This window comes from Crocodylus siamensis, chromosome 1, assembly GCF_052110815.1.
Source record: "Crocodylus siamensis isolate JL-2025a chromosome 1, ASM5211081v1, whole genome shotgun sequence".
NCBI lineage: Eukaryota > Metazoa > Chordata > Crocodylia > Crocodylidae > Crocodylus > Crocodylus siamensis.
Window position 1 is genome coordinate 408,879,584 of NC_143395.1, and position 26,794 is coordinate 408,906,377.

General features: G+C 43.9%; 2 protein-coding genes across 5 annotated transcripts in view; one reads left to right on the forward strand and one right to left on the reverse strand.

Moving 5' to 3' along the window:
- Positions 1-664: 664 nt before the first annotated feature.
- On the reverse strand, positions 665-26,508 carry DDIAS (DNA damage induced apoptosis suppressor). 2 transcript variants are annotated; one of them, XM_090030679.1, is made up of 6 exons: positions 26,387-26,508; positions 18,889-19,017; positions 14,520-14,681; positions 13,089-13,206; positions 7,928-10,409; positions 665-1,306 (listed from the first exon to the last, which is right to left on the reverse strand). In XM_090030679.1, the coding sequence occupies exons 2-6, from the start codon at positions 18,999-19,001 to the stop codon at positions 1,245-1,247; spliced, it is 2,937 nt and encodes a 978-aa protein (XP_089886805.1). In that variant the 5' UTR covers positions 19,002-19,017; positions 26,387-26,508; the 3' UTR covers positions 665-1,244. The 2 variants fall into 2 exon arrangements, with proteins under 2 accessions (XP_089886805.1, XP_089886804.1); XM_090030678.1 differs by lacking the exon at positions 665-1,306 and having other exon boundaries at positions 7,592-10,409; positions 26,387-26,507.
- PRCP (prolylcarboxypeptidase) overlaps positions 26,509-26,794 on the forward strand; it is a 183,155-nt gene continuing 182,869 nt past the window's right edge. Inside the window, exon 1 of one of the 3 annotated variants that reach the window (XM_090030682.1) lies at positions 26,509-26,782. In XM_090030682.1, coding sequence (XP_089886808.1) covers positions 26,618-26,782 — 165 coding nt within the window. In that variant the 5' untranslated portion in view covers positions 26,509-26,617. The remainder of the gene's footprint in view (positions 26,783-26,794) is intronic. The other 2 variants (XM_090030683.1, XM_090030680.1) reach the window with 2 other exon arrangements.

Sequence of the window (26,794 nt, forward strand, 5' to 3'; positions counted from 1 at the left end):
GCAAAGGTAAATTACTCTCACTGTCCCCCTCTGTCCCCCTGTTCTTTAACCTGGCTGGGGGGCAACCTGCAGCATGAGCCACAAGTGGCACAGGCAGCCTCTGTATGCACGCTGCCAACTGATGCATGAAGACATGCAGCACAGAGGCAGATAGGGCCGGGAGCAGAAAGCAGAGTAGTAGATCAGGTAAAGGAAAGGATCAGAGTAGCACTCAGGGAGAATGCGGGACTAATTTGTGGCATGCCTGTCAAAAAGGTTGAATCACACTCCTCCCATCAATGCTCCGTGCACCTTGTTCCTAGAGGTATGACTCTGTAGCCGGCCACATTAAAATGCACATTCTTGGATTGAATGCTGGTTATTAAGGGATTCAGATTGCTCTGCTAGTGACTTGTCATCATTTCCCACCTCCCTGGTGTTTGTGCTGCCTGCAGACTAGCTGTAAGAACAGGTTTTCTTCCTAGTCACTGATAAAACTGGCCAAGAACTGACTCTTGTGGGATCCCACTGGAAATGCACCTGCTCAATGATAAGTCTCATCAATTCTGTTGAGACCAGTCAGTGTGCCAGGTTTGAATCCATTTAATAAGTATCCTGTTGATTCTGTATCAGTCTACTGTCTTGCCCAAAGTGGTGCACTATACAAATAAAAATGCTGCACAAGTGTAAGTTTTATTAAATTAAGATTATTACCTTTATCAGTCAAACTTGCCATCTCATAAACAATACTGAGTTAGACTGTTTTCCATACATCTGCACTGACTGGCATCATTTATATTATCCTCTTGTAATTTTATTCCTTATTAAGAGAGTAGTGCATTAGCTGTTCCATGTCTCCCCAGGATCAGTGTTAAGTTGACTGACCTATTACCCAGGTCATTCCATTTATTCTCTTTCAATACATTAGCTTCATAGATTTCATAGACATTTGGACTGGAAGGGACCCCAGGGGATCACTGAGTCCAGCCCCCTGCCCCAGGGGCAGGAAGTCAGCAGGGATAGTAGGATCCCAGCAAGATAAGCATCCAAATGTGTCCTGAAAGCTTTCAAAGTGGGTGCTTGAACCGCCTCCGGCAGCAGTCTGTTCCAAACCTTGGGGGCTTGGACAGTGAAGAAGTTCTTTCTTATGTCCAGCCTGAATCAGCTGCGGTGGAGTTTGAGAGTCCTCCAGGACTTACCCCATGTTCCAGTACTTGTTGAAGAACTTCCCTGGTGCTCAAATGCTTGTTGAAAAATATGAGCATTCATAGTTCAAAGAACTCCTTGGCTGGCTCTTTTGAAACTCTTGGGTGCCAATGATCTGGAGCTGTGGATTTAAAAAATATATATCCTCCTTTAATAGATGCTTGTAATGTCTCCTTTAGTTATCGTTGGAAACGATATCACCATCTGGCTTTTTCACAGATAAAGAACAGAAATATTGAACACTTCTGCCTTTTCTGCATTTTTGATTTTTTTTTTTCTTATTTTCCATCTAGTAACAGACCAATACCATTCCTTCTGTTCCTAATATACACATTCCTTTATGTTCTTAACTCTGCTAGCCATTGACTTCTCTTGGCCCTTTGGCTTCCCTTATCTAATGGGATGGTCTATAATTCCTAGCTTCTAACTTTTATTCAATACTACAAACTTCTCCTTGTCTTCCATTTTATAACTGCTATCATATATATTTCATAAAATGGTTTGGGCTGCATTCTATTTACACGAAACTAATATAATTAAATAGTTACTGTCATTTGCATCTAAGCCACCACTAATTTTTAATTCTTTGATTAATTCCTTTGCCTGCCATGGTGTGGTCTAATACAGGAATCACTTACCTTGCATGCAGCTTTTTGAGTTAGGAAATGATTATTCATAATTTTTAGAAACGTTGAGAACATTTTAGTACTGGCAGCAAGACATCTCCAGCATATAGCTCAGACTGATGTCTGATGTGATAATGGAATTTACCTTGCACACACCTGAGGAGCTACTCATCCCGTAGTTATGTGACTTGGTGGTTTATAGCAAGATCAGCTAACCTCCTCCTCAACTTTAGCAGCAGGGCATTGATCCATAAGCATTTGAGATACTTTGCTTCTTCGTTGTAAGTGACACAAAGCGGCAATGTCAACTTTGAAAGTGCTGGTGTTCTTCCCTTTTGTCTACATTGTGTTTAAGTTAACCATTGATTTTTAATATTCCAGTCCTTGTTTTCCAACTAGGTCAAAGTTAAGCAAGAAATGTACCAATTCCTTTTGGCTATTACTGGGGTTCCTAGCATTGCTGTATTAGCAAATAAAGAATTCCTTCCCTTCATGATCCTTGCTGCATTGATATTTTTATTCTCAATATGACTGACTTAGTTCCACTGAGTGTCTAAATGTGTTTCTGCTTCTTTACCCATCTCTCCTGTCTAATGCCATCTTGACTAATCTAGCCTTCCTGTCCTTTAGATAACTCCCATTTTTTCTGAGATGGAAGCTCCCCAAACTGTAGTCTCCTCTCCCCACCAAAGATGATCTGGTGCTCTACAAAGTCAACCCCCCACCCCATTTATACCTCTTTGCCAAGTCAGTGATTTGCTTCCAGAATCTTCTGCTTGCTCCTTTTTACTTGTGCAATATAAAGTATCTTCAGTATCACTTGGAAATTTTTCAACACCCTTCTGAGTTCATTGAAGCCATCAATACTCTGTAAAGTATCTTGCAAAGCTGCCACATTAATGCTGTGAGCACCATCACCAATGGCTCCTTGTCTATCAAATTCAGGAGCCAATACAATCTTCAAACTTTATCTCATGTCTTTGCTCAGGGAAGACTTTACAGATTCCTGCTGGCATCTTGGTTTCCTGCATGCTGTTCTTTTACAGTCTTCCTAGAATAGAATCCCCAACAGAGATCATCTGTCTTTACCGGGTGGTTGACTATCTCTTAGTGGGTGTGCTTAATTATCTTGCGGCTTGGGCTGCGCAGCTATCCACAAGTATGTCCTTTATAGCCCACCATTCCAATCAAATAGACTGATTTTTCAGAGATTATCTGCAGTTCTCATGCTGGGAACATAATGACTGCATACTTCTAGCTGTGCGGAGTTAGTTCTGGTCGTCTTCCTCATGGTGATCACAGTCTATTTCCTCTTCTGCCTCCAGTAAAATGGAGTATATGCTACAAGTGGCTTGCATGGACATGCAAAGTAGGGTAAGGGTTAGTGTGGGTCTAATTTGCTGTAATCCAGCTTTGGGTGTATAAGCATTTTATTTATGTTTCCCCCCCTCTCCCTTGCCCTCTGCATAGCTACCAGCATGTATTAACATTTAGATAATGGCCAAAGAAGATTAGGTCGTCCATTTGGTGTTCAGACACCAGTAGAGGTGTTGCAACCAGCCAAACCTAGAACTTCATGCTAGTTGATTAATACCCATGGACTTTGTGCAGAGGACCAGTGGCTTTGGCCTTGGATTCCTCAGCTCAATCACTGCAGAGCAGGAATGTATTTTAGGAGGGAAGCACTAAATTCTTCTGTAATGCAGAGACATAGATGTAGTGAACAAAACAGTAGTGCCCCCCCCCCCCCGGACATGAATTTGCATCATTGCTCCCTCCTCGCACATGTCCTGTGTCAGCTCTGCGTGTGGATGTTGGTCCACGATGGTATTAATGTTGGAACATGGCATCTGCTGGCATCCCTGAAGCTACATGATTCTGTGTTCCCTGGACACTTGCAATGAGCACAGGTCTAGTAAACATGCTAGCAGACACTCAGGCCTAATAGTTCCACCCAACTGCACAGAATAGCTGATTATGGGTAATGCCATATGGAAAGCAGGACTTACAAGTGACAACCAATTTTTGGGCAGGCAGAATGGTAGCAAAACACAGAAGCAGAAAGGACAGGCAGCCAACAGTGCTCCAGAGAATTGCACCAGAGTGCAGATGCTCTTGAGTGCAGCATCTCCTTTCTACCTAATGGCCCTATAAGGTCTGTGGTTCGTTGCAGCTGTCACAGGTCAAGCACAGAGGTCAATCTCTGCTACAAGTGTGAAACATCTGTGCACCTGCCCCTCTTACTGGTATATTCCACTTAAGTTCTGTCTTGCATGGGGCTCTGCATGTGCCAGGAGAGACAGGGCTTACTAACTGTTGCACTCTGCTACTTGGGCAGCTGTTGCTACTTACACAGCATCCCTGGACTGCCTCAACTCACTGCTGCTTGGACTCATGCTGGTGCCCCAGATCTTACTGTGAGCAGAGTCATCCCTGAGGTGGTGGTTGGCAGGAGGTATGCATCGTGATTTTGATTCTGTACATCTACTCAAGTTTTCCTTAACCTCGATGCTGTGCTTTCTTCATCTCATACTTTTATCTTGGCTCCAGAAGCTGCAGCACTCCAGGTTTGGGTCTGGAGGGAGAGCATCCATGCAGACTGCCACTTCCATTCATCCCAATACAGGGGGATCTTTGGGGCATGGAGGGACTTTGCTATTGTAGTGTTTTGAATGGTGGAAGGCAGAGGGGGAGGATGACTTGGTGGTCAAGGCTCTTTAGCTGGACTCAGGAGACACCATTTTACATCCACCCGGACAAGTTAATAGACCACCTGGTACCTAATTACTTCCAACGTGTTTGATGGGCGTAAGTCTTGCCTTTCCTTACTGGGATGCTGCAGTTTACGTTAGAGCTGTGAGATGCCTCTGCTATACAGCAGTGAATGCTACAGGGAAGCATCCTGCGAGACAGATTGACTTGGGGATATGAGGCAGCCTATCTGCGCATGCACTAAGGGCTGATTTCTTTTTTTAGCTTTCCGAGATGTTGCAGTGCCAGCACAACTGGTCCTAAGAGAGCGGGAGGAGTGCCTCACACTAAATGAAGTCTGTCACCTTCTTCAAGAGACATTGCCAAGTTTCAAGATTTCAAAGGCCTCAGCTGAAACTAAGTGGCTACAATATGGAGGCCGGGGGGGGGGTGACACCAGAGACATGATGGAGACATCTTTAGAGATTTGTAGTGCAGATGGAATAAAAGGACTGAGGTTGCAAACAGGTATTAAGCCATCATGGGTAAAAGGAACAGCACTTCATTAAACTATTTTTCAGGAGGTCGTATTTGGCAGACAAAGGGGAGTTGTCTTTTCTAGACTGGAGCAACTAAAGCCCATAGGTAAAAAGTTGCCCTCTGGGTCAGCTGCTGCCTAGAGCAGGGGTGGGCAAAATCTGAACTGCGGGCTACACCCAGCCTGTGGAAGGGCTTTGTTTGGCCCATGACAGGTACCTTGGTTGTGCCTGGCCCTTGTGTGTCCTGTCACCCCTTGGGCATGCAGTGGGGCTGGAGCTCCTTGGACTGCCTTTCTAGGCAGAGATGGATCCTTCCAGCTAGTGCCACTGCTGGCCCCCACAGTACTGGCAGGGACCTGCATGCACAGTCTGGACACCCTGACTGTGAAGAAGTTTTTCCTAATGTTGAGCTTGAATTGATCTTCCAGGAGTTTGTGGCCATTAGTCCAGGTTTTCCCCTCGGGTGCCCTAAGTGAACAGTTGCTCGCCGAGCCCTTGATGTTCTCCCCTAGTGCAGCGGTAAGCTGCTACCAGGTCTCTTCTCAGTCTTCTTTTCTTCAGGTTGAAGAGTCCCAGATCCCTCAGCTGTTCCTTGTAAGGCTTGCCGTGCAGGACTTTGATGATACAGGTGGCTTTTCTTTGGATGCTCTCAAGCTTGTCCACGTCCTTGTTAAAGTGCAGTGCCCACAACTGGATGCAGTACTCCAGCTGCGGTCTCACCAGTGCTGAGCAGAGTGGGAGAATCAGTGCCTTGGCTTTGCTGGAGATGCATCAACTGATGCATGCCAGAGTATTATTTGCCCTACTGGCTACAGCATTGCACTGCCAGCTCATAGATGGCAAAGCCCCTTCCCAAAAGTACTTCCAGGGGCAAGAGGAGGGACTTCCAGTCCCAAGATGGTGACCAGGGGGGTGTGGCGCTTGTTAAGGGGCAGGATCACCCTTGTGACCCTCAACAGCTCACCAAAACTCATTAAGCGGCCCTCCAGCCAAAATAATAGCCCACCCCTGGCCTAGAGTCTGTAGGCGATTCAGTTTGCAACACTAAAATTCCTCAGACCCCTGAGGTTCTGCTCCTGTGCATTCATAGCCACAATTCAGTCTTTCTAGGGCTGAACAGCTGTCCCCTCTCTCACTTAAACCTCACAGAGATCCATCAAGTGGGTACTCTTCTCCCTCCCTCTCCTAAAGAGCTCAGTCTGGAAGATGTTCTCGGAGTACTTGGCTCTGAATGAATCACAATGGCAGCTACTCTTTTATTTTAAAGATCTGGATTGTGGAACTCCACTTGCTTTGTTTAGAGAGGCACCACTATCCTTTTATGCAATAACTCAGGGGCCTCAGTACTTGCTCAGGATGAGGGAAACCTAAGCCTGGCAAAGGAGTGAACTGTAGAAACCCCTGGTTCAGTCTGAGCATGTGCTTTCACTACAAAGCTCCTGCATAGCACCTTTTTCTGCCATGCTCTTGGCTCTGTATTTGAGAGCAAGGCCATGGGCATCTCCAGCTTCAGGAGACTTCTAGGCTGTGAGCCGTGAGTCAAGGAAACACCTCTTGCTAACACCAAGTAAATAAAGCACCCTTCCTGCCCCAGGGCTTAAGAAACACCCTTATCTTGAGCATTTCCTTGCTGATTAGCTGAAGCAACTTTCCCTGTCTTGTGTGCAGATTTTTATGGATTCCATTCAGAGGCACCCAGCTCTCCATGCATTGGACCGGGACCCTAGGCACTTAACTCAGGGCTCCAGCTTGTGGTATGTAGGCCAAACACCTGCACACTAGGTGCTGCAATACTCACTAGAGCTGGTTTCTGGTCAGGAGCATTAGAAGTATCATAAGGATATCCAGGCAAAGCTAGGCAGCAGAGATGGAACTGAATCCAAGTCATCTGATGTCCAGTTCTAGCACTAGTAGCCAGTGGTGTACAATGAGGTCCATTTGCTACATGCATCCAGAAGACATACCACATTTTTGGTCTGCTTCTGGCTTTAGCAATCAGCATTTCACAGAAGTCAATAGAAGCAGCATAAGTCTATCTCCATTAAATATGGCAAAGAGAAGTGTGTCACTAATACCAGATCCAGATGTGCAGGCACATGGAGTTTGTGGTGACACAAACTTCATAGCTGGCCCATTAAATCTGTAGTGCAGAGCATATTTGATCAGGTGGGGAGAAAATTTGCTACAGGAGCATGTGCTGGCAGACAAAGAGGCTCAGTTCTCCTACGAGATACTCTAGCTGGCAACCAGAGTATCTCCCCTCTGATTTTGCCCCGGTTCCTCCAGTATGCCAGGGACTGGGAGGAGCAGGGAAACAGTAGTTTCCCCAAAGAGTGAGGCATTTTGTCCCACTCGAAAGCCCATGGTGTAGGGATATGCACAGTGGCAAAAAGCAATGGCACAAATTTGTTCCACTATTTTTTTTGCTGCTGCAAGCACACACTTCTGCATGTGGGGCTGCACCCTAAGACTCTCTGTGGGAAAGATGCAAGCTCTTGTCAATGCTAAACTTCACATAAGTAGGTTGTGCAACTCTAATTACAATGCTCACATATATAAGTAAACTTTTATTTCATGTTCTAGGGCCAAGTCATTTAATCCACAATTAAAGTGAGAGCAGGGTTCAGTGTGCCCCAACCTCTGTGCAGTACATGGCTTTGCATATAAACAGAATTCATCTTTAGACAATAGATGCTAAGAACAATATGAATAATTAAACTTCTTTTTAAAATAATGCTTTTCTTCTTTTGGTAAGGAGATCATCCTTCCAAAGGGTTAAAATATAAGGGACATGGCACAGTAGAGATCCGTTTCAGGACACTGGTTTTGGATAAACAAGCTTTTGTGCTTGGAAATTTTCTGTAAATAGTTCAGGAGACCAATTACCTGCTATGTCCAATATGCCCCTTGAATCAATTGCACGTGAGAAACAGCTCTTGATTTCTGAGCAGAAGCAAGCTCCCGGGGCTGAATCTTCTAAGAGAAAGGCCTTAGTGGCACATGCAGATGTAGGAGTCTTCAGAATCTCAGCCCTGCTTATTAAACGTCTATCGGTTCCACTGCTCCCTTTGTTTTCAGAAACAAGTTCGTCATCTATGTGTTTGCAGATAGCTGGTCTCCTGGCTTGCAACCCAACAGTTTTTAAATTAGAAAATTCAGCTGGCTGCAACAATTTTGTTGCTGATGGAGGGATCCATTCTTCAGGGTCAGAGTCATTTTCAGGCAACTCACTGTTGGTAAACAACTGTGAATCAAGCTTATTGATGTCTGTGGCTCTTGGATTACTACTTGACCTTTCATGTTTTAGCAGTCTGCTGGTAAGCTGTCTCAGTAAAGTATTTTTAAAGGAAGATCTAGGTTGTTTCCATCTGGAACTGATTTTAGTGTGATTTTTAGAGGGCAGTTTAGGGAAAATGGAGTCTCTCTCCCTATAGGGTCTTAATTTCTGAAGAGGTCTTGCAACAGGAGTTGACTGTGAATAAGGAACAAAGTCTGGGGTACCTACCGTATCAAGTTCTGATTTGCACAGTGAATAACTTATAGGTGTACTGTGTTTACTAAAAGCAGGAGAGGAACTATGCAAGAACTGGCACTGTGTATAGCTGCAGCCATCACCAAATGGACTAAGTGCTAACTCAGATGCTGTGTGCTTTTGAGTCGAAACATAATCTTTGGCTGAAGAGTTATAAGGCTTACTTAAAAAATCTATTGCGATCTCCTCCCCACCAGTAGCATCAAAGAGGTCAGCAGAAGCATTGTAGCTGCCTTCAGGGCAGCTGCCGTTCCATAAGTCTCTCTCATTTACAGCTCTGCAGGTCTTTTGTTGCAAGTCTGTCAACGGTTTTAATTCTCTCTTGCCTGTAATTTTAGTACTAGAGAGGGCTGCAGAACTCGAGCCCATTGCCCAACAACTTGTAAAGTCTGTTTTTTGGTTTGGAGGGTAAACAGAATTTCCTTTGTTTTCCCAATTGGCTAAGCAGCCATGTACAGAATGTAAATGGGCATGTTTCTGTCTTCTTTGTAAATATGGGCTTTCTCCATGCTCAACAGGACTTTTTAAGTTGGTGGGGCACTTGATGGACTTTGAAATAGTAATATTTGCTTCCTTGGAATGTAGAAAACTGCCCTCTGAATGAGGCTTCAATATTACTGGTGAGCACTGGGTCTGAACCAGCAGAGGTGGATCAGCTATAAAACAAGCCCCATTGTCTTCTTTAATATTTCTGGATAAAAGGCTGCATGAAGACTTGTGCTGTAATGCTTTGCTACTTACTGGTTTCAAGTTTGACTGATGACAGGACAGAACAGGCTCTTGGCAAGTATTCATATTCTCCTGTAGGTGTGAGGACCCCCCAGTTACACATACAGCCTGGAAATCATCAGCCTCAGTGCCTTGTGAGGATTTGGCAAGATTTTTATTTCCCTCATCATTCTCAAGCAGGGAATATTTGTGTGTAGCAGAATCTATTGAGGGCTCCACACCGTTGTTATTTTCAATTCTGGCTATAAATTCATTTAGACTTTCAGAGAATGGCAGCTCATCCCAAATCATAGGGTCATCTTCAGACACTCTGGCTGTGCTTGAAGGATCAGGTGACAGAGCTGAACAGCAGAATGAATAATCTTGTCTTTGATGAAAAACAGAGTTCCTAGATTTTTCTTGGTATTTGTCATATCTGCTAGCAATCTCTGGGCAATAGTGTTTTACCTCAAATTCCAAGGAGTTGTGTAATAACCTTGAGTGACTGCTGGGTGTTGACAAGTCTCTCTTTAGAGAGGAAATGCTCTCCAATTTATCAGTGTCTGGCTGTTGATGCAGTGAACTGAATTCATGATCTTTCTGTTCATGTCTTTCACCCCTAGAAGAGTTATGGAGTTCCAACCTTAGAACAGTTTCATTGCCGGGGATGATACTGCACGGTTCTGCTGAGAAAGGTCTCTCCTCTTGTTTATTCCACTTACCAGGATCCTCTCCTAGTTCCACAGCTAAAACATCTTCTGTTGTTACCCAATCCACAGAAGATGAAGTCAGTCCAAAGGATTGCTGCCAGGGCCCTGAAAAGCTCTCTCTTCCTGACTGAACAAAACAGGAGTTGCTGCTGGAGCTGCAAAAACTGCTGAGCTCCCTGGTAGGCTGATCTATTGCAATTAAAGGACTGTCAGGTGAGTACGAACTGTTGTGACTGTGCCCGGTGTCTGTAGACTGCCAGAGCCGATGGAAGTAGCTGATAACTGTAAAGCCAGCAACAGCAGTGTTTGGCAGGAAGATCTGGCAAGCTGTAAGATCTTTTGTTTGACTATTAATTCTGGAGCAGTTTTGGAAGATGCTGTCAGAAGCAGAGGGCCCTCCATCTTGGTGTTTAGAACCCTACAAAAGAATTAATTAGGCTTTACCATGATGATTTGTGTAGACAACAGAACAAAATTTTATGGGGCTTGAGAGCCAGAAAGGGCCAAATAAACTTCAGCTCAGAATTTATTTTAAACTACAGTTTAAGGAGTTCTCTCTCCCTTGCAGCCCCTGCTAGTCAGAGGAGACCATACCCTGCCAAGAAGTGCTTCTGAAGGCTACAGAAAACATTTGAACCAAAAGCCTTTAGTCTATAGCAGCAACTGCTTTTTTTTAGAGGGACTAGAAAAAAATCTGTATGAATTCAGTGGAGAAAGGACCTCACCAGGGAGACCAACACTTATATTCCATCTTCACAGTACTTTCTGCACAAACGAGTAGCAGTTCAGTGGACAGTACATATTTCCCCTGAAATTGAGGTACTAATAAGTGTTTAAGAAAGGTATCTGGGGGTACAGATTGAGGCCCAGCAGTGAGGGAGGGAGTGGGGCTGTGGCTCAGGCAGGCAAGGCCCAGCCAGGGCAGGGTGTGGGATGGAGCCACAAGCAGCTCATCTAGGGGGTGCAGGGAGGGGGCTCACGCTGCTGCATGCAGCCAGGGAGGGCAGGGGGAGCATGTGCCCCTGGATCTGTGTGGGGGCAAGGGTGGGTTGCCTCTGTGGGCTGGGGCTAGGCTGTGCTCAGGGTGGATGGTGGCAGCACTGGGAAGGGGCTTGGGAGAGCTACAGCAAGTTGTGGGGTGACTGCAGCCCCCCCCTCCTAGTGCCACCACTGCCCACCTGATGTGCAGTGCTGGCTCAGCCCTCCCGCCAGAAAGAACTTGATGCTGCGCCGGCCCCAGTCTGCAATGGCAGCCTGGCCTCGCCCTGTGTGCAGATCTGGGAGCACATGCCCCCCCCAGGATGTGAGCAGCAACGGGAGCTGCTCCCCTGGACGAGTCACTCGTGGCTCTGTCCTGCGCCACACCCCAGTTGGGCAGCCTGTGCCCCTGGCTCACCCGCAGCCCTACTTCCTTCCTCACCGTGGGGGCCTTAATCTGCCCTCGTCGTGCCCCTTCCCCACCCCCCCCCCCAACCCCTCACCCCACAGACTTACCAGCCTGATGCTACTCTCCACGCTGCCAGGCTGCATATTGGCAATAAGGTTGGTATTGGCTGATATGTCCCATTAAAGACTGCCTATCAGTATTGGCCCAAAAATCTGTACTGGTGCACCCCTAGGATAGTCATTAAGAGCATTTTTACATGTGCTTTGGTGGTGGGGAGGTGGCACTTTAATTAAAGTGGCTCTCAAAGCTGCTCTAATTAAAGCACTGCAGTGTCCCGTGTATTAGCATCTCCACACTTCAAAACGGCAGTGAGGGTGCTTGAACTAAAGTTTGTTTGAGTAGTTTTAGTTCAAGTACCCCTGCCACCAGTTTGAAGTGTGGGGACACCGATACAGGTGATGCGGGAGGCTGTTGGAGCATGGCAATTACTACACTCCAGTAGACTTAATTAATAGACTCTGCTCATATGTGCTCCAATTACAGTGCATTGGAGCAGCCTCATATAGGCACCGTATGTGGTTACTCCCTGAAGTATCTTTTAAAAGGCCTTAAAACCCCAGATTCTCTGTGCTTAATCCTATGAGAGAGGGAGAATGAAGAGTTTAGAAAGAAGCATACTATGTGAATGGCAAAAGATTGAGACTAGAGTCTTGCCTCCAACCCTAGATATTTTAATTTTTTTTCTTTAGGTTTCCAAGTATATTTAGAGGACTGTACTAAAGCTCAATCTGATAGTTTTTAAACATGAATAACCTTTACTTATGTTAGTAGCATCATTCCCATCCAGGGCTGTTCATGTGGAAAAGGGCTACTCACATACAGAAGAGCATGAGGGCCAGAACCGTAAGAGGTATGCTCACATAAAGCAATTTTGAGAAATCCTCCAACTTCCAAGCTTAGGTACTGTGGTATTAAGTGCATCAGAAACACCCCATATCAGACAGAATTCCCAAGATATCTAAGGGAGTGGAAATGACTCGGGGGTTTTTGTCAGGATTTAGTCCACAGATGTCGGTTATATAAACAGCATTTGAAAATGAACAGATTTCTACTGATAGGCACATAAATGAAATCCTAGCTGTTAAACACAAATGCATACATCATCATTTCTGTAACTGCTACATTTCAACATAAGTGTCAAAATACTTCTGAAGTGGGTGAGCCTCATTCTGCTGCATTCTTCATGTCCAGAAAAAGAGCTGCACAATTTCAAGGCCACACTTCCTTTTTTTTAAAAAAAAACACCAAAACACAGCCTTTTCTTTTTGCACATACTGCCCAAACCACCAAGGGCCTCACTTCTGTGGGCGGTGAGTACTCACTGTTCTACCTGACATTCAAAAGGAACTAATTGTTGTTCAGTACCTCTGATAGTTACTCGAGAAGCATTATGTTGGTCACAAAAAACTGAGGCTATTTTTGATCTAAGTACTTTGCTCAAAATTACATAGGAAATCACTGAAAAAAAAAAACCCACTGAGAAAGGGGGTGGGTTGCTGAATGTGGGCTTGAGGTTCTGTATTATGTTCTAGCTTCCTTTTACCTCTACTGGATATTTTAATACTTTATCACATCCCATTTCTACTATAAACACTGAAAACTGTTTAGCAAAACTGGACTAGCTTAACTGGATCAAATGCAGAAGGTTACCTTCAGTCCAAATATTAATCTTCTACCTATGAAACAAGTTTTGACTGCTTGAATTAATACACGGGAAGATTCATCTCTGTCTGCTCCTTCTGCTACTTGGTTAAAATCTTGAATACACCTTGAAAGAAAAGTTACAAAAGGTTAAGTAGTGGCTTGGGTAGAGGAAGGTATATGTAACTTCTAGGCTACAATAAAGATAGGGCACACATTAGAGAGAGGTATTAACCATGACAAAATAGTGATCTGTAATATCAATCTGACTCTCTACTGTTTGCAAAGTTTTCCCTTTCTTCTAATTATACCCACAGCTTGCGAAATATTAAGTTGGAAAGTAGAGTAAACAACTCTGGCTCAATTTTAACTTGGTACCAACACTTTCTATACTGATATAACTTTCAATTACAGGCATTTTTTTAAATTAATCAATATGATTATACTGGTATAACCTCTACTACAAGTGCAGTGATACTGGTATAAAGGTGCCTCGTGCTGAAATTGTTTATTTCCCATTTCCATACTGAAATAGATATACTTGCATATAATGGCAACTGTATCCATAAAAAGAGGAGAAAGAACCATTTTGCTTAAGTTAGGCTAAAACAAATCTTAGATCACAGCAAGCCCTAGGTTTGAAATTTGGAAATAAAACCACACTGAACCATATGTTCACTTCAAGCAGTATTTTGCTACACTTGTATCATCCTTGGCTCCTTCACCCATAACAATCATTATATCATTCTCCATCAGTTCTCACAACAATCAAAATGTAACAGCTGCTGCACTTTCGGAATGCTCCCCTTTTGAAAGGGTTCCAAATTTCCAGGCATTGAACACAGGCACATGCTCTCCACACCTTGAGTGAGGAAGAAAATCTGTGTCCATGCTTGGAGGAAAACATTATTAGTAAACATCCGCCATTAGACCATGAATGGATATAAGAGGACAAATGGACAGAGGGACCAAACCTCAAAGGCACTGTGAAACTTACTGGGAATACCTGAAGAATCTCTTCTTTGGCACCTCTGCAGCTTGTCATAACAATAAAGGAGCAACAAACTAAAACACTAAATGCTTTTAGAACCAGGTCTTCCCAAATGCTTAATTTGGCTTCTTAGGAAACTAATTAAGCAGCAGGGCTACATAGCATTTGGTCTCCTACTCCAATCTTTAATGTCCTAATTTAAGCTTTTTACCAGGGCAAGAGATGCTAAACAATGCTAGTACAAGGTGATATTTTCCTACAAATAAGTCAACATTTACATAGATCCTATTTTCACCAGCAAGTGAAGAATAATGCACAGAAATCAAGTTGACTAAAAGTTCTGAAACATTTTAAAGCCATTCATTTGATGGTCTCTCCTTCCACACTGTAGGGCTGAATGAAAGGCAGCTATATAGTTTTTTTTTTTTTTAAAAAAAGCGTCCTATTACCTCTGTAATCTTCCTGCTGTGATCCCAAAGAATGGATCTAAGCAGGTTCCAAATACAGTAATGTGAAACAGATCATTAGCATCAGCTACTTTAAGGGAGAGTCTATATCTGTAGTTTGCATCCTTAGCTTCACCTGCACAGCCGCATTTTAGACAGTTAAACCTGGAAAAAAAAAAAAAAGCAGCAAAGTGATTAACTGACTTCAACAGCAAGTAATGGTCCCATAGTACCATTTGTTAATTGGTGCAGTTGCAAGAGCTTTTAATCTGCATTAAATCTCACTAAGGGTGTAGACAGACATCACTCCTGAACTGGTCCAAGAATATCACTGATTGGGAACTGGTTTGCAAGTGTCCACACGTATGCTGCTAAGGGTTCCAAATAGACTTGTTTTTTTAGGAATTGCATTGCTGCCAAAACACCACTAGGGGGAGAAAAGAGTCCTGGCTTCATTTCAGAGCAGCCCCTTTGCTCTGCAGGTATTTGGGATGGCTGGAGGACTGACCAGACACTAAGCAAACATGGGATACTCAGTGTCCACACACTGAACTGACACAAAGGACCAACCTGAGGTATTACTTGATTTTCCCAGCATGCTTCTGAAGTGTTCCAGGAAATGTAGACTGGTCTTAAGTTGCATGTGTTTATAGACTCTTGGGTTTAAAATACTAAGGGCATTTATAGATGTGCTCTGGAAGTTTGCAGGGTGGCGGGGGAAGCGCTTTAATTGGAGCTCTAATTAAAGTGTTCTGAGTATCACGCGTATCAGTGTCCCCACACTAAAAAATGGCAATGGGGGTGTTTTAATTATAGCTTGTCAAACCAGCTTTAGTTAAAACACCCCCCCCACTGCCATTTTTCAGGGCAGAGACGCTGATACACGATGCTGGAGTCTGCTGGAACACAGTAATTATCATGCTCTAACACGCTGCAATTACAGCGCATTGAACCAGCCTCTCTGCATGTGTATAGGCACCGTAGGCGTTACATCTGTGCACATCCCAGCACATCATACCTCAAAAAGTTACGGTTTTCTCTTAATCTTTGCACTTAAAGGCCCCAAAACTTCTATGAGCTCAGCAAGTGCAGACTCCCCATGTAGAACACTGGATACAATTCTGATCACCAGGACTGATATAAACTGGAACAGATAAAAAAGGCTACTAGGATAGTTGCAAGAGGAGTTTAAAACAGCTTGGTTTGTTTAGCTTAGCAAAATAAAGTTTGAGCGGGCATTTAATTACTTTTTGAAAATGTTAGTGAACGTTAGGGAGGAAGAAGAGCTATCCAAGTTAAAGAGAAACACCGGTACAATCAAATAACTTCAAGCTGGTAATGAAAAAACTGGAAATTAGGAAGAGGTTTCTAACATGCAGAGAAGCAATGTTTTGGAATCATCTTCTGAACAATGTGGGGAAAGAACCCAAACTGCTTCAAGATGGATCTTGAAAAGATTATGGAACGGATAGTATAACAGGATCGGAATGTCTCTGGAGCAATAAGTACATATGATATGTACATCTGAATATTTGGCAACAGCAATAATTACGGCAGTAAAAAACAAAACAAACAGCCACTCAATTTTCATGCAGGAGATTTCTGATAATCCTATGCTTTAAGTCTTCTGCTTTTTGCCTGTGGGGCCAGGAAGGAAGGAAGGTCCCCCCCCCGCCCCAATTCTCCGCAAAAACCAAACCAAAAGCTTTATTTGGCTTTGCTTCTGATTTTTCTCTCTCTTTCTTCTGGTGCCTGCCTAGCTGGGTGGTGGGCTGGCATGCATTGGTTTCATATTGGTTCTTAGAAACCTCTCAAATATCTGGCTGCTCAGGCTCAAAACAAATTACCAGATTTAGGGCAGGAAGGAATTTTCCCCCCCATGGTGTCCTTCTCTGTTGGTTATGGCCTGGTCTTCCCCTTAGGACCAGCTAAGCATATATCTAATAAACTTCATGGTGACTAAGGCATTGATAGAGTTGTCGTCTCCTCTGCTCCTTCCTTTTGATTCATTATAGGCATTTTCCTCCACAGGGTGTTTTGTGGCTGCAGGATGTGAAAAGGCAGCTTTCATGGACCCTTTTGACAAGCAGCTGACTACACAAGGCAGTGGACTGGACTCTACAGCACAGAATACATCCAGTTTTATGTTCCCACATCTACGCAGGGTCCCATTAGTGTCAATGAAGCTCTTTTACTATTTAAGCACAAGCCTGTCAGGGGCCTGGGAAAGGGAAGGTCCTTTATGTTTTTTTTGTTTTTTTTTTTGGAGGAAGAGCAATTTGGCTTTGAAACTCCTGGCACAGCAGTTTATTTTTATGTCAATGTATTGCGGAATTACTTCTTCTTGTATATTTACTGCAGTATCTAGCATACTGGATAAACCAGACAGGAAACAAAAACCTCCTCAAGCATTTGAAACTGCATCTCTCTCTCTCAAACTACAGAGATATCCAGCTTTATAAATCCAGCTCTTGATTTAGCACTTGTGATATTGGCTCTCTGAATACCCTTCAGTCTCTGCATCATGGGTTTCATTGTACATTTGATTAAATGTTGCGAAAGAGGAAAGGGAAAAGTTTAGGCACCCTCTGGACATGTGGCAAGGGAGGCCTCCGGAGGATTAGGAGAGGAGGATGATATTGTCTGCAGTTGCAGAAATTGGGAATTTGGAAGGGTGTACGAACTGTGTTAAAAAAACCCAAACAAACCTACAAACCAAAACAGACAGAAAAAAACACCAACACCACAATCCAGAAGAAAACCCATGCCACCATCTGTATAGCTGCTGGATTAAGTCATAGTGCCTCAGGGCATTAGAGAGGCACTTGTGAATTGGCACTCAAGGGGGCCCCATGGAAAGTGCTTTGTTTAATTAGCACCTCTCCTCTGCCTCATAATCATTAGTTTTCCTCTTATAAAATAGTCTGTTCCACAACTAGTGTTGGTACACTAAACTCTGATTAATTTGCTTATAGCAGAGGTGGGTAATTATTTAGGCCCACAGGCCACAAAGATATTTTTGGGGAACTGTTGTGGGCTGGTTAGCACACTTCCCCCTCCTCCACCTGCAACAGTCTAGAACTTGCACACCCTACAGCTCCTCCCCACCACTGCTACCAGCAGCTGAGCACATAGCCCTGACCCTACACCCACTCTGGACTCACCACGGCTGAAGCAGACCAGCTCCAGACCAGCTGGGACCTACATGCACAGCCCTGACCCTGGCCTGCCCTGCACCAGCTCTGGACCCAATTGCACCATCTTGAGCAGTGGTGGCAGTGGAGGTAGCTGGGCAGAAGCTGCTGCTGGGAGGGGGGGAAAAAAAATCAGCCACCTTCCCCTTGCTGCTGTTGGGCCCTTCTTGCTGTGGCCTCCTGCAGCCTGCGCCCAGGCTGCCCTGCAGCTCCTTTCTACTGCCACTGCTGCCCCACTGGGCAGCCTGGAGGAGAAGCTGGTGGCAGTGATGACAGCAGCAGTGAAAAGGAGGGGTGGCTAAGTAGAAAATGCACTTTCCATGGGGTGGTGTTGGGTTTTTTTCCCTGTTTGTTTTGGTTTGTGTTGAAAGTGGCCACCTTATATAAGGTAAGCCAGGATGGAGGGGCTAGCGGGAGGCCTGATTGAATTGGGGGAGGAAAGGGCAAGCAGAATCTGCGAGGAGGATCTAGGGAGACTGGGGCGGGGGGACAAGCGGGGTCTGTGAGGTGGATCATAGGAGCAAGTAGGGTCCACGGCGAGGAGCAAGGTGGAAGAAAATCAGAAATATCAGGGTGGGAGGATGTCTGTCTGGGGGAGAGGCCGGGAGCTAATGATAGTCTGGTTTCAGGGGGTAGGAGTCATAGGAAAACCACAGCCCTTGGGCTGGGGCCAGAAGCTGGGCTCTTAGACACAGGCTGTGCTGGGAGTTCAGTTAGATCAGTCTTGCCAGACCTGATCCAAGTAAACTGCCTTAGAGGTACAGCTGAACTGGATCAGGCCAGCCATTTTTAGACTAATCTAACCTTCCTGAATTTCTGTACAGTTTGCACTGAGATTCACTTAACTATGAATCTGTATGTAAGGTCTGCACTGAGTGAACTAAACTAGAGTGGACTACTATTTTTATTGCAATCTAAACTTTCCCTAACCTCCCTGAACATCTGTATGTACTCTTGGAGTGGAGAATTAATTCAAATGTACTGTAGGTACCATTATAATACTATTAGTATTATCTCTTATTACATCATTAATCTGATTACTCAGGCCGTCCAGCAGAATTCTAAAACTTCTGATTTTTTTAACAACTATACACAGGTTACACTAATCAATAGCACCCAAACAGTGCTAGGTGCTTTCCAAATTAAGGTTTAGCAATGGCCCTCCAAGATGGACTTACCTTCTGGAATCTAAAATCAGCTTAGAAAAGCAGTTCTGACAAGACGGATACACAAAACAAGAGTTCTGGATGGAGATTACAGAAGCAGTTAGGAGTCTTCTCCTGTCATTCATATGCTCACAGTGTCACCTGGGAAAAGATTAATTAGAATAATCTGTTGAGATTTTCATTGTATAGAAGCACATATACTGCTATTTTCTTTAATAAGCCAAACATCTGAAGAAGTAGTATAGTAACTCCATCTAAGTTTTAGAACACAACTGTTCTGGAATCTTTTTAATATGAAATTGCAACATGAGTTTTGTTTTTTTTTTTTTCAAAAAAAGGACAGACAACTCCATTAGAGGCAATTCTGCAAACAAATATCAACTTGTGTGACGATGAGAGATGACAGCAGTTTACAATTCTTAAAAGATGCTCAGAACCTCAGTGGACTGGTCTCCGAATTAAGGTCATAATCCTACAATTTGACCCCAAAGGGTAAACATACAAAATGCACCATTGACTTTGGTATGCCATAAGTTTTGTTAGTCTGATCTAGTTACAGTTGACATAATTTGCTAAAAGTTTACTATCGGGTTTTAAATTTTCTTGCAAAATTACTGTGCTTTCTAATGTCACTGAACTCTGTTTAGAACTACATACTGAACTTTCAAAGATTATTATCAGGGAACTATAATTCAGCTTTCTTTTGAACTGATACTTAGCACATGAAGTCTCCATTTTATTATTCAGAGTTAAAAGAAATAATTTTGCTTTGAATTACAATTTTTTTTTGCTCAGACACTTTGCTGTCAAAGCTGCTGTTTTTTCTAGGATTATAGTTAGCCATTAATATATGCCACTGGGTTAACTGTATATGTTTAAATAAAAAAAATCTCCATTCAAAATTACTTCAGTTTAATTTGATCAACCCTGAAGATGTTAGACAAATTTAAAGAAACCTTATTTATGGTTTATGCATTTGAAAAACTAGATTTCACAGCTTCTATTGCTTAGCAAATCCAAACAAACAGCAACAGGAAACAAAACATTTACAACTGTATTTATATTTTTTATAAAAGAAGTTGTCAGGAGGACTCATGCAGATGCAAGTCTCTTGGGACTTGCAATTTGTTTTTTTGAAAGCTAATTAGATTTCCAATGATCACAATAAACCTTTCTAACATAACTGAGCGACACTAGGAATTTGATACTGTATTTGGAGAACCTCTCACTGCATTTGTTTAGAGGAAAAAATGTTTTAATTACATGGCCTGATGCAATGCTTTTTGGCTGTAGCACACTGAAGTCCCAGGGGTGGCGACGAAGGTGGCCCCATAACCAGTGCCCTGCTCTGCCTCTAGGGTAGCCTCCCCTCCATCTTGCCCACCACACCTCAGTGAAGTTATTGGATTGAAAGGGAGGCTGCCTTGGGAGTCCTAGAGTAAGCCTTACTCTATCTGTTAGCTAGCAGGTCCCTCCTGAACACCACTGACCTTGACTCCGCTCCTGAGCCGAGTGGGTGCTCTCTGCCCATCTGTGCCCCTGTAACCCTTTAGGGTTAATTACGTGGTTCCATCTGCTCCTACACCACATCCCATGCCTTGCAGATGTCACTGCAATGTCACTGTCACTCTCTGTTTGTTGGGCACCAGGCCCCGTCCCCGTTTCTCCCTGGTCCAGACTCTGCACTTGCTCTGCCTTGAACCTGCCCCTCCAGCAGGGCTCAAGGCAATCATGTTCTCCTAGGGCGCTCCAAAGACCACTCCTCACAGTCCCAAACCACAGGTATAATTTAACCAAATAGTAAGCCATCTAACTACAGCACAAATCTTCCTTATGAAAGGAAAAAACACGCTACCACTTTAAGCAGAAAACCTAAAATGTATACAAGATGACTTTTAAAAGCCTAGAATGTCTTGTTATTTCTACAGTTTCACTTAAACCCCACAGCTATTCCAGTTCTCTTCAGAGACTTACCAAGTCTCAGATGAAGCTCATTAGCAAGTAAAAATATGCTACTACAAGTCTGTTTGACGGATTTGGTTCCAAACCCATTAAATAAAAGAAATGGAAGATTTTGTTTAAATTGAGGGCTTTATTTAAGATGAAGTACAGTTTATCCATCTGTTAAAATGGGATAGAAACCATGGTATCTTTTCCCAAAATTGAGGCATCAGAATGCTGACATAACAGACAAAAGCATTTGTATATCCACCCAAGCTAGCTCTAGAGTAGGGGTCAGCAACGGTTTTGGGCAGAGCGCCAAAAAACCCACAAAATCAACTTGTAAGATGTTGGTGCACAGACAACGAGGGAGCTACAAGGGGCCCGATCCTTTTTGGGGCAGTGCAACTCCAGCCCTTTCCCCAGAGTCCACCCCAAGGTGCATGTGCACCTGCCAGCCAGGCTGGGCCTCCACGGACCTCAGTGCAGCTCTCCATGCTGCCTGATGCAAGCAGCCTGGGCTCCACACAGCGTGGCCTGCCCAGAGTCCGGGGCAGCTGTGGCAGGCAGCCAGAATGCTGCAAGCAGCTGCACTGGGGTCTGCGGAGCCACAGCTCTGCTCGTTGTTCTTGAGGGAACCCTGGCAACGAGACTGCTGGATTTACAAAGGACTTTTTCTTTCCCTCCTCCCCCATACCTCATCTAACCAGAACTAAGCAGAAGAAAAGTTTAATGGGCATCTTGGGCCATACTTTCCCCGGTCCCATCATGAAAGGCCTATTTAAACTTGATTGACTAAAACTCTGTTGCTGGGTTAGGGAATGATGAGGCAAGACACCAAGGCAAAGGGGGTATGGTGACATTTGAACAATGGTTACGGGTTCATCACAACGTCCAGTCCATTGGAGCCCTGACCACAAGTGCTGTCATACTTTTCCCAGGATGACTGGTGGAAGTCCTCCCCACAAAGTTTATGAACACTCCAAGTAATTCCCTTAAGTCTGTTCCATGTGCCCTTGGGATTTCTTGTTTTAGAAAACAGACCAAATCAAGGCACCAGTAAAAGACTACAGTAAGATCTGAGAGTCTTACTAAGCTGAGGCTTATTCACAACAGGCAAAATACAAAACACAGATGATGACTTCACAGTGCAAGCATAGTTAGGCCATCTGAGAAGAAATAATGTGGTATCCCTTCCAGTTTGAAATTATTAAGACTATAGAAGATAAACTGGCTCCTAGGTGTCTGGTTACTCCTTAAAACCTTTGGTTTTTCCTGGTTGTTAATCAGTCTCTTGAGACATTCCAAACCAGATAACCCCTTGTTCCTGAAAGAGGCAATTCATTTAAATTGAACCTGTTTAAATAACAGCATTTCTCCTGTCAATTATGGCTTGGGACTCTCTTGATTTACACAATTAAAAAACTGCTTTGAAGAGGCTGGACTAAGGGTATAAGAAAGCTGTAAAGCAGCAAATAGTGTGTTTCAAGAAGAAGAAATCTCTAACACCATCCGCTGTTGCTCTCAAGAAACTAGGATAAACAGATACTCTTTTGGTTGCTCATTTAACCTTCCCAATTGTGCTATGAACTCTGCCTGTCAACAAAACACCTGAGTGCCTTGACATGGTGAGATCCCAGCTTTCTCTCTCGGCATAGCTTTTTGAACCTGAATTTTATTAAGTAAGCATGAGCCCTAATCTATATTGCCCAAATACTCACCTGAACCAGGGTAATATTGTAATTATTTTTGTTTGTTTTTGCTTGCATGGCTATTACTACTAGTACCATCGTAAATTTCATATACTTAGCAATAAATAACTTCTATAGTCAAGCTGGTGGTAACTGGCTGAATTTTTCCTTCTCTCCTTCCCGTTTCCCACTTGCTCTGCAGCGACGCTTCTTTTACCTAAGTCAAAGATCCCTGCAAAGCCCCAAAATACTGTGGGGTCTGCTCATCAAGAGGCTACCACTACTAGGACAGTCAGGGCAAAAGATTGGGACGTGCTGAGTTTGAGACACATAAGGGGTTCAGCTTGTACGGGCTGATTGGCCCAGTTTGGCTCAGACATGCCCTAATGAACCAAATGTTGGCCCAAGAGGGTGTCAGCTGGACACCCAGCCTGATTCAGAGGTGATCTGTTCACCTGTGTGCTTGTGTCTGACTGCATTTTATTGTTGCCCTGATGAACTGATTCCTGGCATATGAGGGTGTCTGCTTGTACATGCTGATCAACCTAGCTGGGTCAGGTATGTTATGTTAATGTGTGTGCATATGTGTATGTATTTGATTGAATTGGTGGCTGGAGGAACCCAGCCCCACTGAAACTGAGTCCTGCAAGATAGCTCCACTGGGGTGAGGACTTGCAGAAGGGAGAGATACAGCTCCACACAGAAACACAAGTAACACAAGCAGTACACTGATAGAAATACAAAGACCCCAGAAACACACTCCTAATAAATGAGTATACCCCAAAAGTGACAGGCAAATCTGGTAACAGCTGGGAGTGGGTACATGTGTGCCTTGGGGTGGACATTAGGGAAGGGGCCAGGGTTGTGATGCCAGAAGAAGGATCAGGCCCACTGTAGCTCTACTTCTAGCTGCCCCAAGGGCTGGTGTGCCAAGCAAAATGTCTTCACATGCCATACACTGGCATGTGTGCCGGGAGGTTGTTGTCCCCTGCTCTAGAGATACCAATTTTATATTAACAAAATTGGTTATAGTTTTAGCCATGCTTGCACACAGGGAATGCTGCCCTTTACCTTGAACTGTCCACCAGAATCAACAGAAACACTTAAGGAGTAAACCACTACTTTACAAGAGGTTGGAAGAAGGTGGCCAAAGTTTTTATATCAAAACACTGACAAACTATTCTGGACCACTTCAAGTAGTAATGGGCAAGCCACTCAAAATGATCGGAAGCAACTGTATAACTGGATTAATGGAGGCTTTATAAATCTTATATGCTAGTTATTACAGTGAAAGAAGTGCATCCACATAAAAGTAAAGGTCAGATTAGCCAAACATGGTCTAGTAAAACTTACAAGCATGAGAATGTGTTTTTATTGTGTTCTAATGGAAACCAATTTCCACATCATCAGCCTGCAGCACTATCTAGGGTGCAAGTGAGTGAAGATTACTCCTCAGACTTTGGAAAGAACCTTTTGAAAGCAAGACATCCAAATCATTAGTAGTATTATTTCTTTAATTAAGCAAGACTTTGAACAAGACCTCCAGTAGCCAAAAGCAGATTTTAAGACTTGTGACTATGCACCAAAAACAGTGATTGCAAGATTTTAATTTTGACAATCCCTGGTCCAGGCAGCTTGCAGATGAGACAAAGAAAGACAAAAAGGCATGGGGAGACCAAACAAAAATAGTATTGTATTTTTAGGGCAGGCATTATACACAGTGATAATGTATTTTGGGGGGCAGATATTATACACCAGTGCTAATGCATCTGACTGTGTATGCTGTTATATATAATACCAAAACTAATCAACTAGTCCTAGGTTACTGGTAGGTCTCTACGGCCATGTCCACATGAGCGTGGATGTTTGTTTCCCCCGGCACCTTGTGCTGCTGCTCCTTGTCCCTGGGCAATGCCTATGCCATGGAGCAGGTTATCTGGGTGAGGTAGAGGAGGCTGGGGCCAGTAACTCTGCTGGTGCCAGCAGCCTTTCCTAGGCTCCAGGTAAGCTACAGCTGCAGTGCTCCTGCAGCAGGGAGCCTGGCTGGAAGCCAGAGTGTGGCACCAGCTGGCCATGGTTTGGTTTTGGGCAGCATGCTTTGCTGCCATGTGCACCGCCACTCATTTTTCCATGAGGGTTTTTTTGACCCCATGATCTCCTAGGGTCCAAAATAATCCCCTACGCTGCAATGCAGCAGTGCAGAGAACACCTGAATGCATGTTGCATGGTGCCACATACCACATGGCTGCACTCATCTGGACATGGCTTATGAGTTTATTCATTGTCACCAGACAATACCAAGAAAATAAAAGTCTCAATGTGGAACAGAATCACAAGAATGAAAAACAATAATCCTAAACTTTAAAATATTTTAATGGTGAAAGAGAGAGAAATCAATGGGAATTTTAGGTGCGGAGCATTTGCCAGACTTAACACCATGTACTCAAAACACCATTATCTATTCACTTTGTCAGCTAAGAAAAAACCACAAATGGATAGTCTGAAAAACTGTCAAATCCACTTTTTTACAGACACAGAGGAGGGGTGAGAAGAGAAGTAAAACCAGTGAACATACACATTTTTGCAGATTCTGCTAACACCTCCAAATAGCATTTACAAAATATCATAAGCAGGGATCCTGGTTTTATCTGTTAAAAAGAAACCCTCAATTTTCAGATTAAAAAAACCTAACCCAAAATCCACATTCTTCCATGATCAAAATGAAACACTATTCTCTCTCTCTCTACATATATAATGAAGGGTATGTATGTTCACCTATAACTCAAGAATGGTTGGTCCTATCTATGCTAAACCTTTCCATATCACTGAATACCACCTGAGGAAAATTATAGGCAGGTTATTTTTCACTTGACCCTTTTTGGGGTTTCCAGTCACTATTTAAAAGAACAACGCTGTTCACACGGATAATTATATGTGGCTTGCTCCAGAGATGCTAGTTGAAGAGGACTGCATATACTGGTGCCAACAGGAAACACTGCCAAACACTGTTTACAAACAAGTTCTACAATAAAGATGACTTATTCAGATGCCATTTGAAATGCCGCACCCATGTTAAATATGTTGCACCGAGTCCTTTAAAAACAAACAACATTTTTGACCTAAACACGTGGCAAGTGCTTTGAAAACAAACCGTATTTTTGACCTAAACATGTACTAAGTCCTTTGAAAACAAACACACACTGCAATTACAAAAATAACAACCTGGGTAAAGAACAGGTCCTTCTGCTAGTGTATCTATATATTAGCAGCGTTTCATTTTAATCATGGAAGAAAAACATGGATTTTGGGTTAGTTTTAACTTGAAAATTGGGTTTGTTTTTTTTTAAATCAGGGAAAACCAGGATCCCAGATCATACTGAGCATTTCAGCTTCTTTATGCTGGTCTTATCCCAGCAACACCTTATTGTCAGGCCAGTAATAGCACAGGTTAGAACCAGCTTTAGCCCTCAGCGCCCGAATGCTCTTGCTGCTCGCCGGGGCGCTGCTGCCTCTAAGCTGCTGCAAGCACCACCTGCCAAGGGGGCTGCTGGAAACCCTACCTGCGCAGGGCTGGCTCCCCTCACCCCGGTTCACACCATGTCTGGTGCCCTCTACTGGGCTATTTCTTTAAACTCTTGGCAAAAAATTTAAAAAGTAAAAAAAAAATTAAAAATTCTTTTTTTCTACTTTTAAAAATGTTTTTAAATTAAAAAAAATAAATTAAAAGTAAAATTGACAGACGTTCCCTCCCTCAAAAAAAACCTCAACCCCCGTGCACTTTACTTTAGACCCTCCCGCCGAGCCCGCGCGTTTCAGCGCGGCCTTTTGGGCACCTTTATCTGAGGGGCGATAATTGGGGGTGGGGGAGGGGAACTCACCTCGGGACCGGAACGCTGAAGGACCCGCTGCCGCCGCCGCCGCCGCCGCCGCTCGAGAGGAAGTGATGCACACAGCCTCGCTCTGGCACAACAGGCGCGGGTCACGTGCGCCAGCGCTTCCGAGAGGGCGAAAGAACAAGTTCAAGCTGGGCCCGGCATCAACCCAGCCCGTCGGCAAGCAGCAAGCCAATGAGACGCTGGGGAACGCACGAGGCCGCCAATCGCATCTAAATGCAAGGGGCCAATCACCGTGCCTTTTCCATTTCATTTCATGTTTTTTGTTTTTTTATTTTTTTAATGTTCCCCTGTGGTGGCCAATCCCGGCTTGTGTTACAAAGCCAACAGCGTCCCGCAGTAGAGCCCCGCCCCTCCCATCGCTGGACAGCCAATCACGAGGCGGGTTTGCAC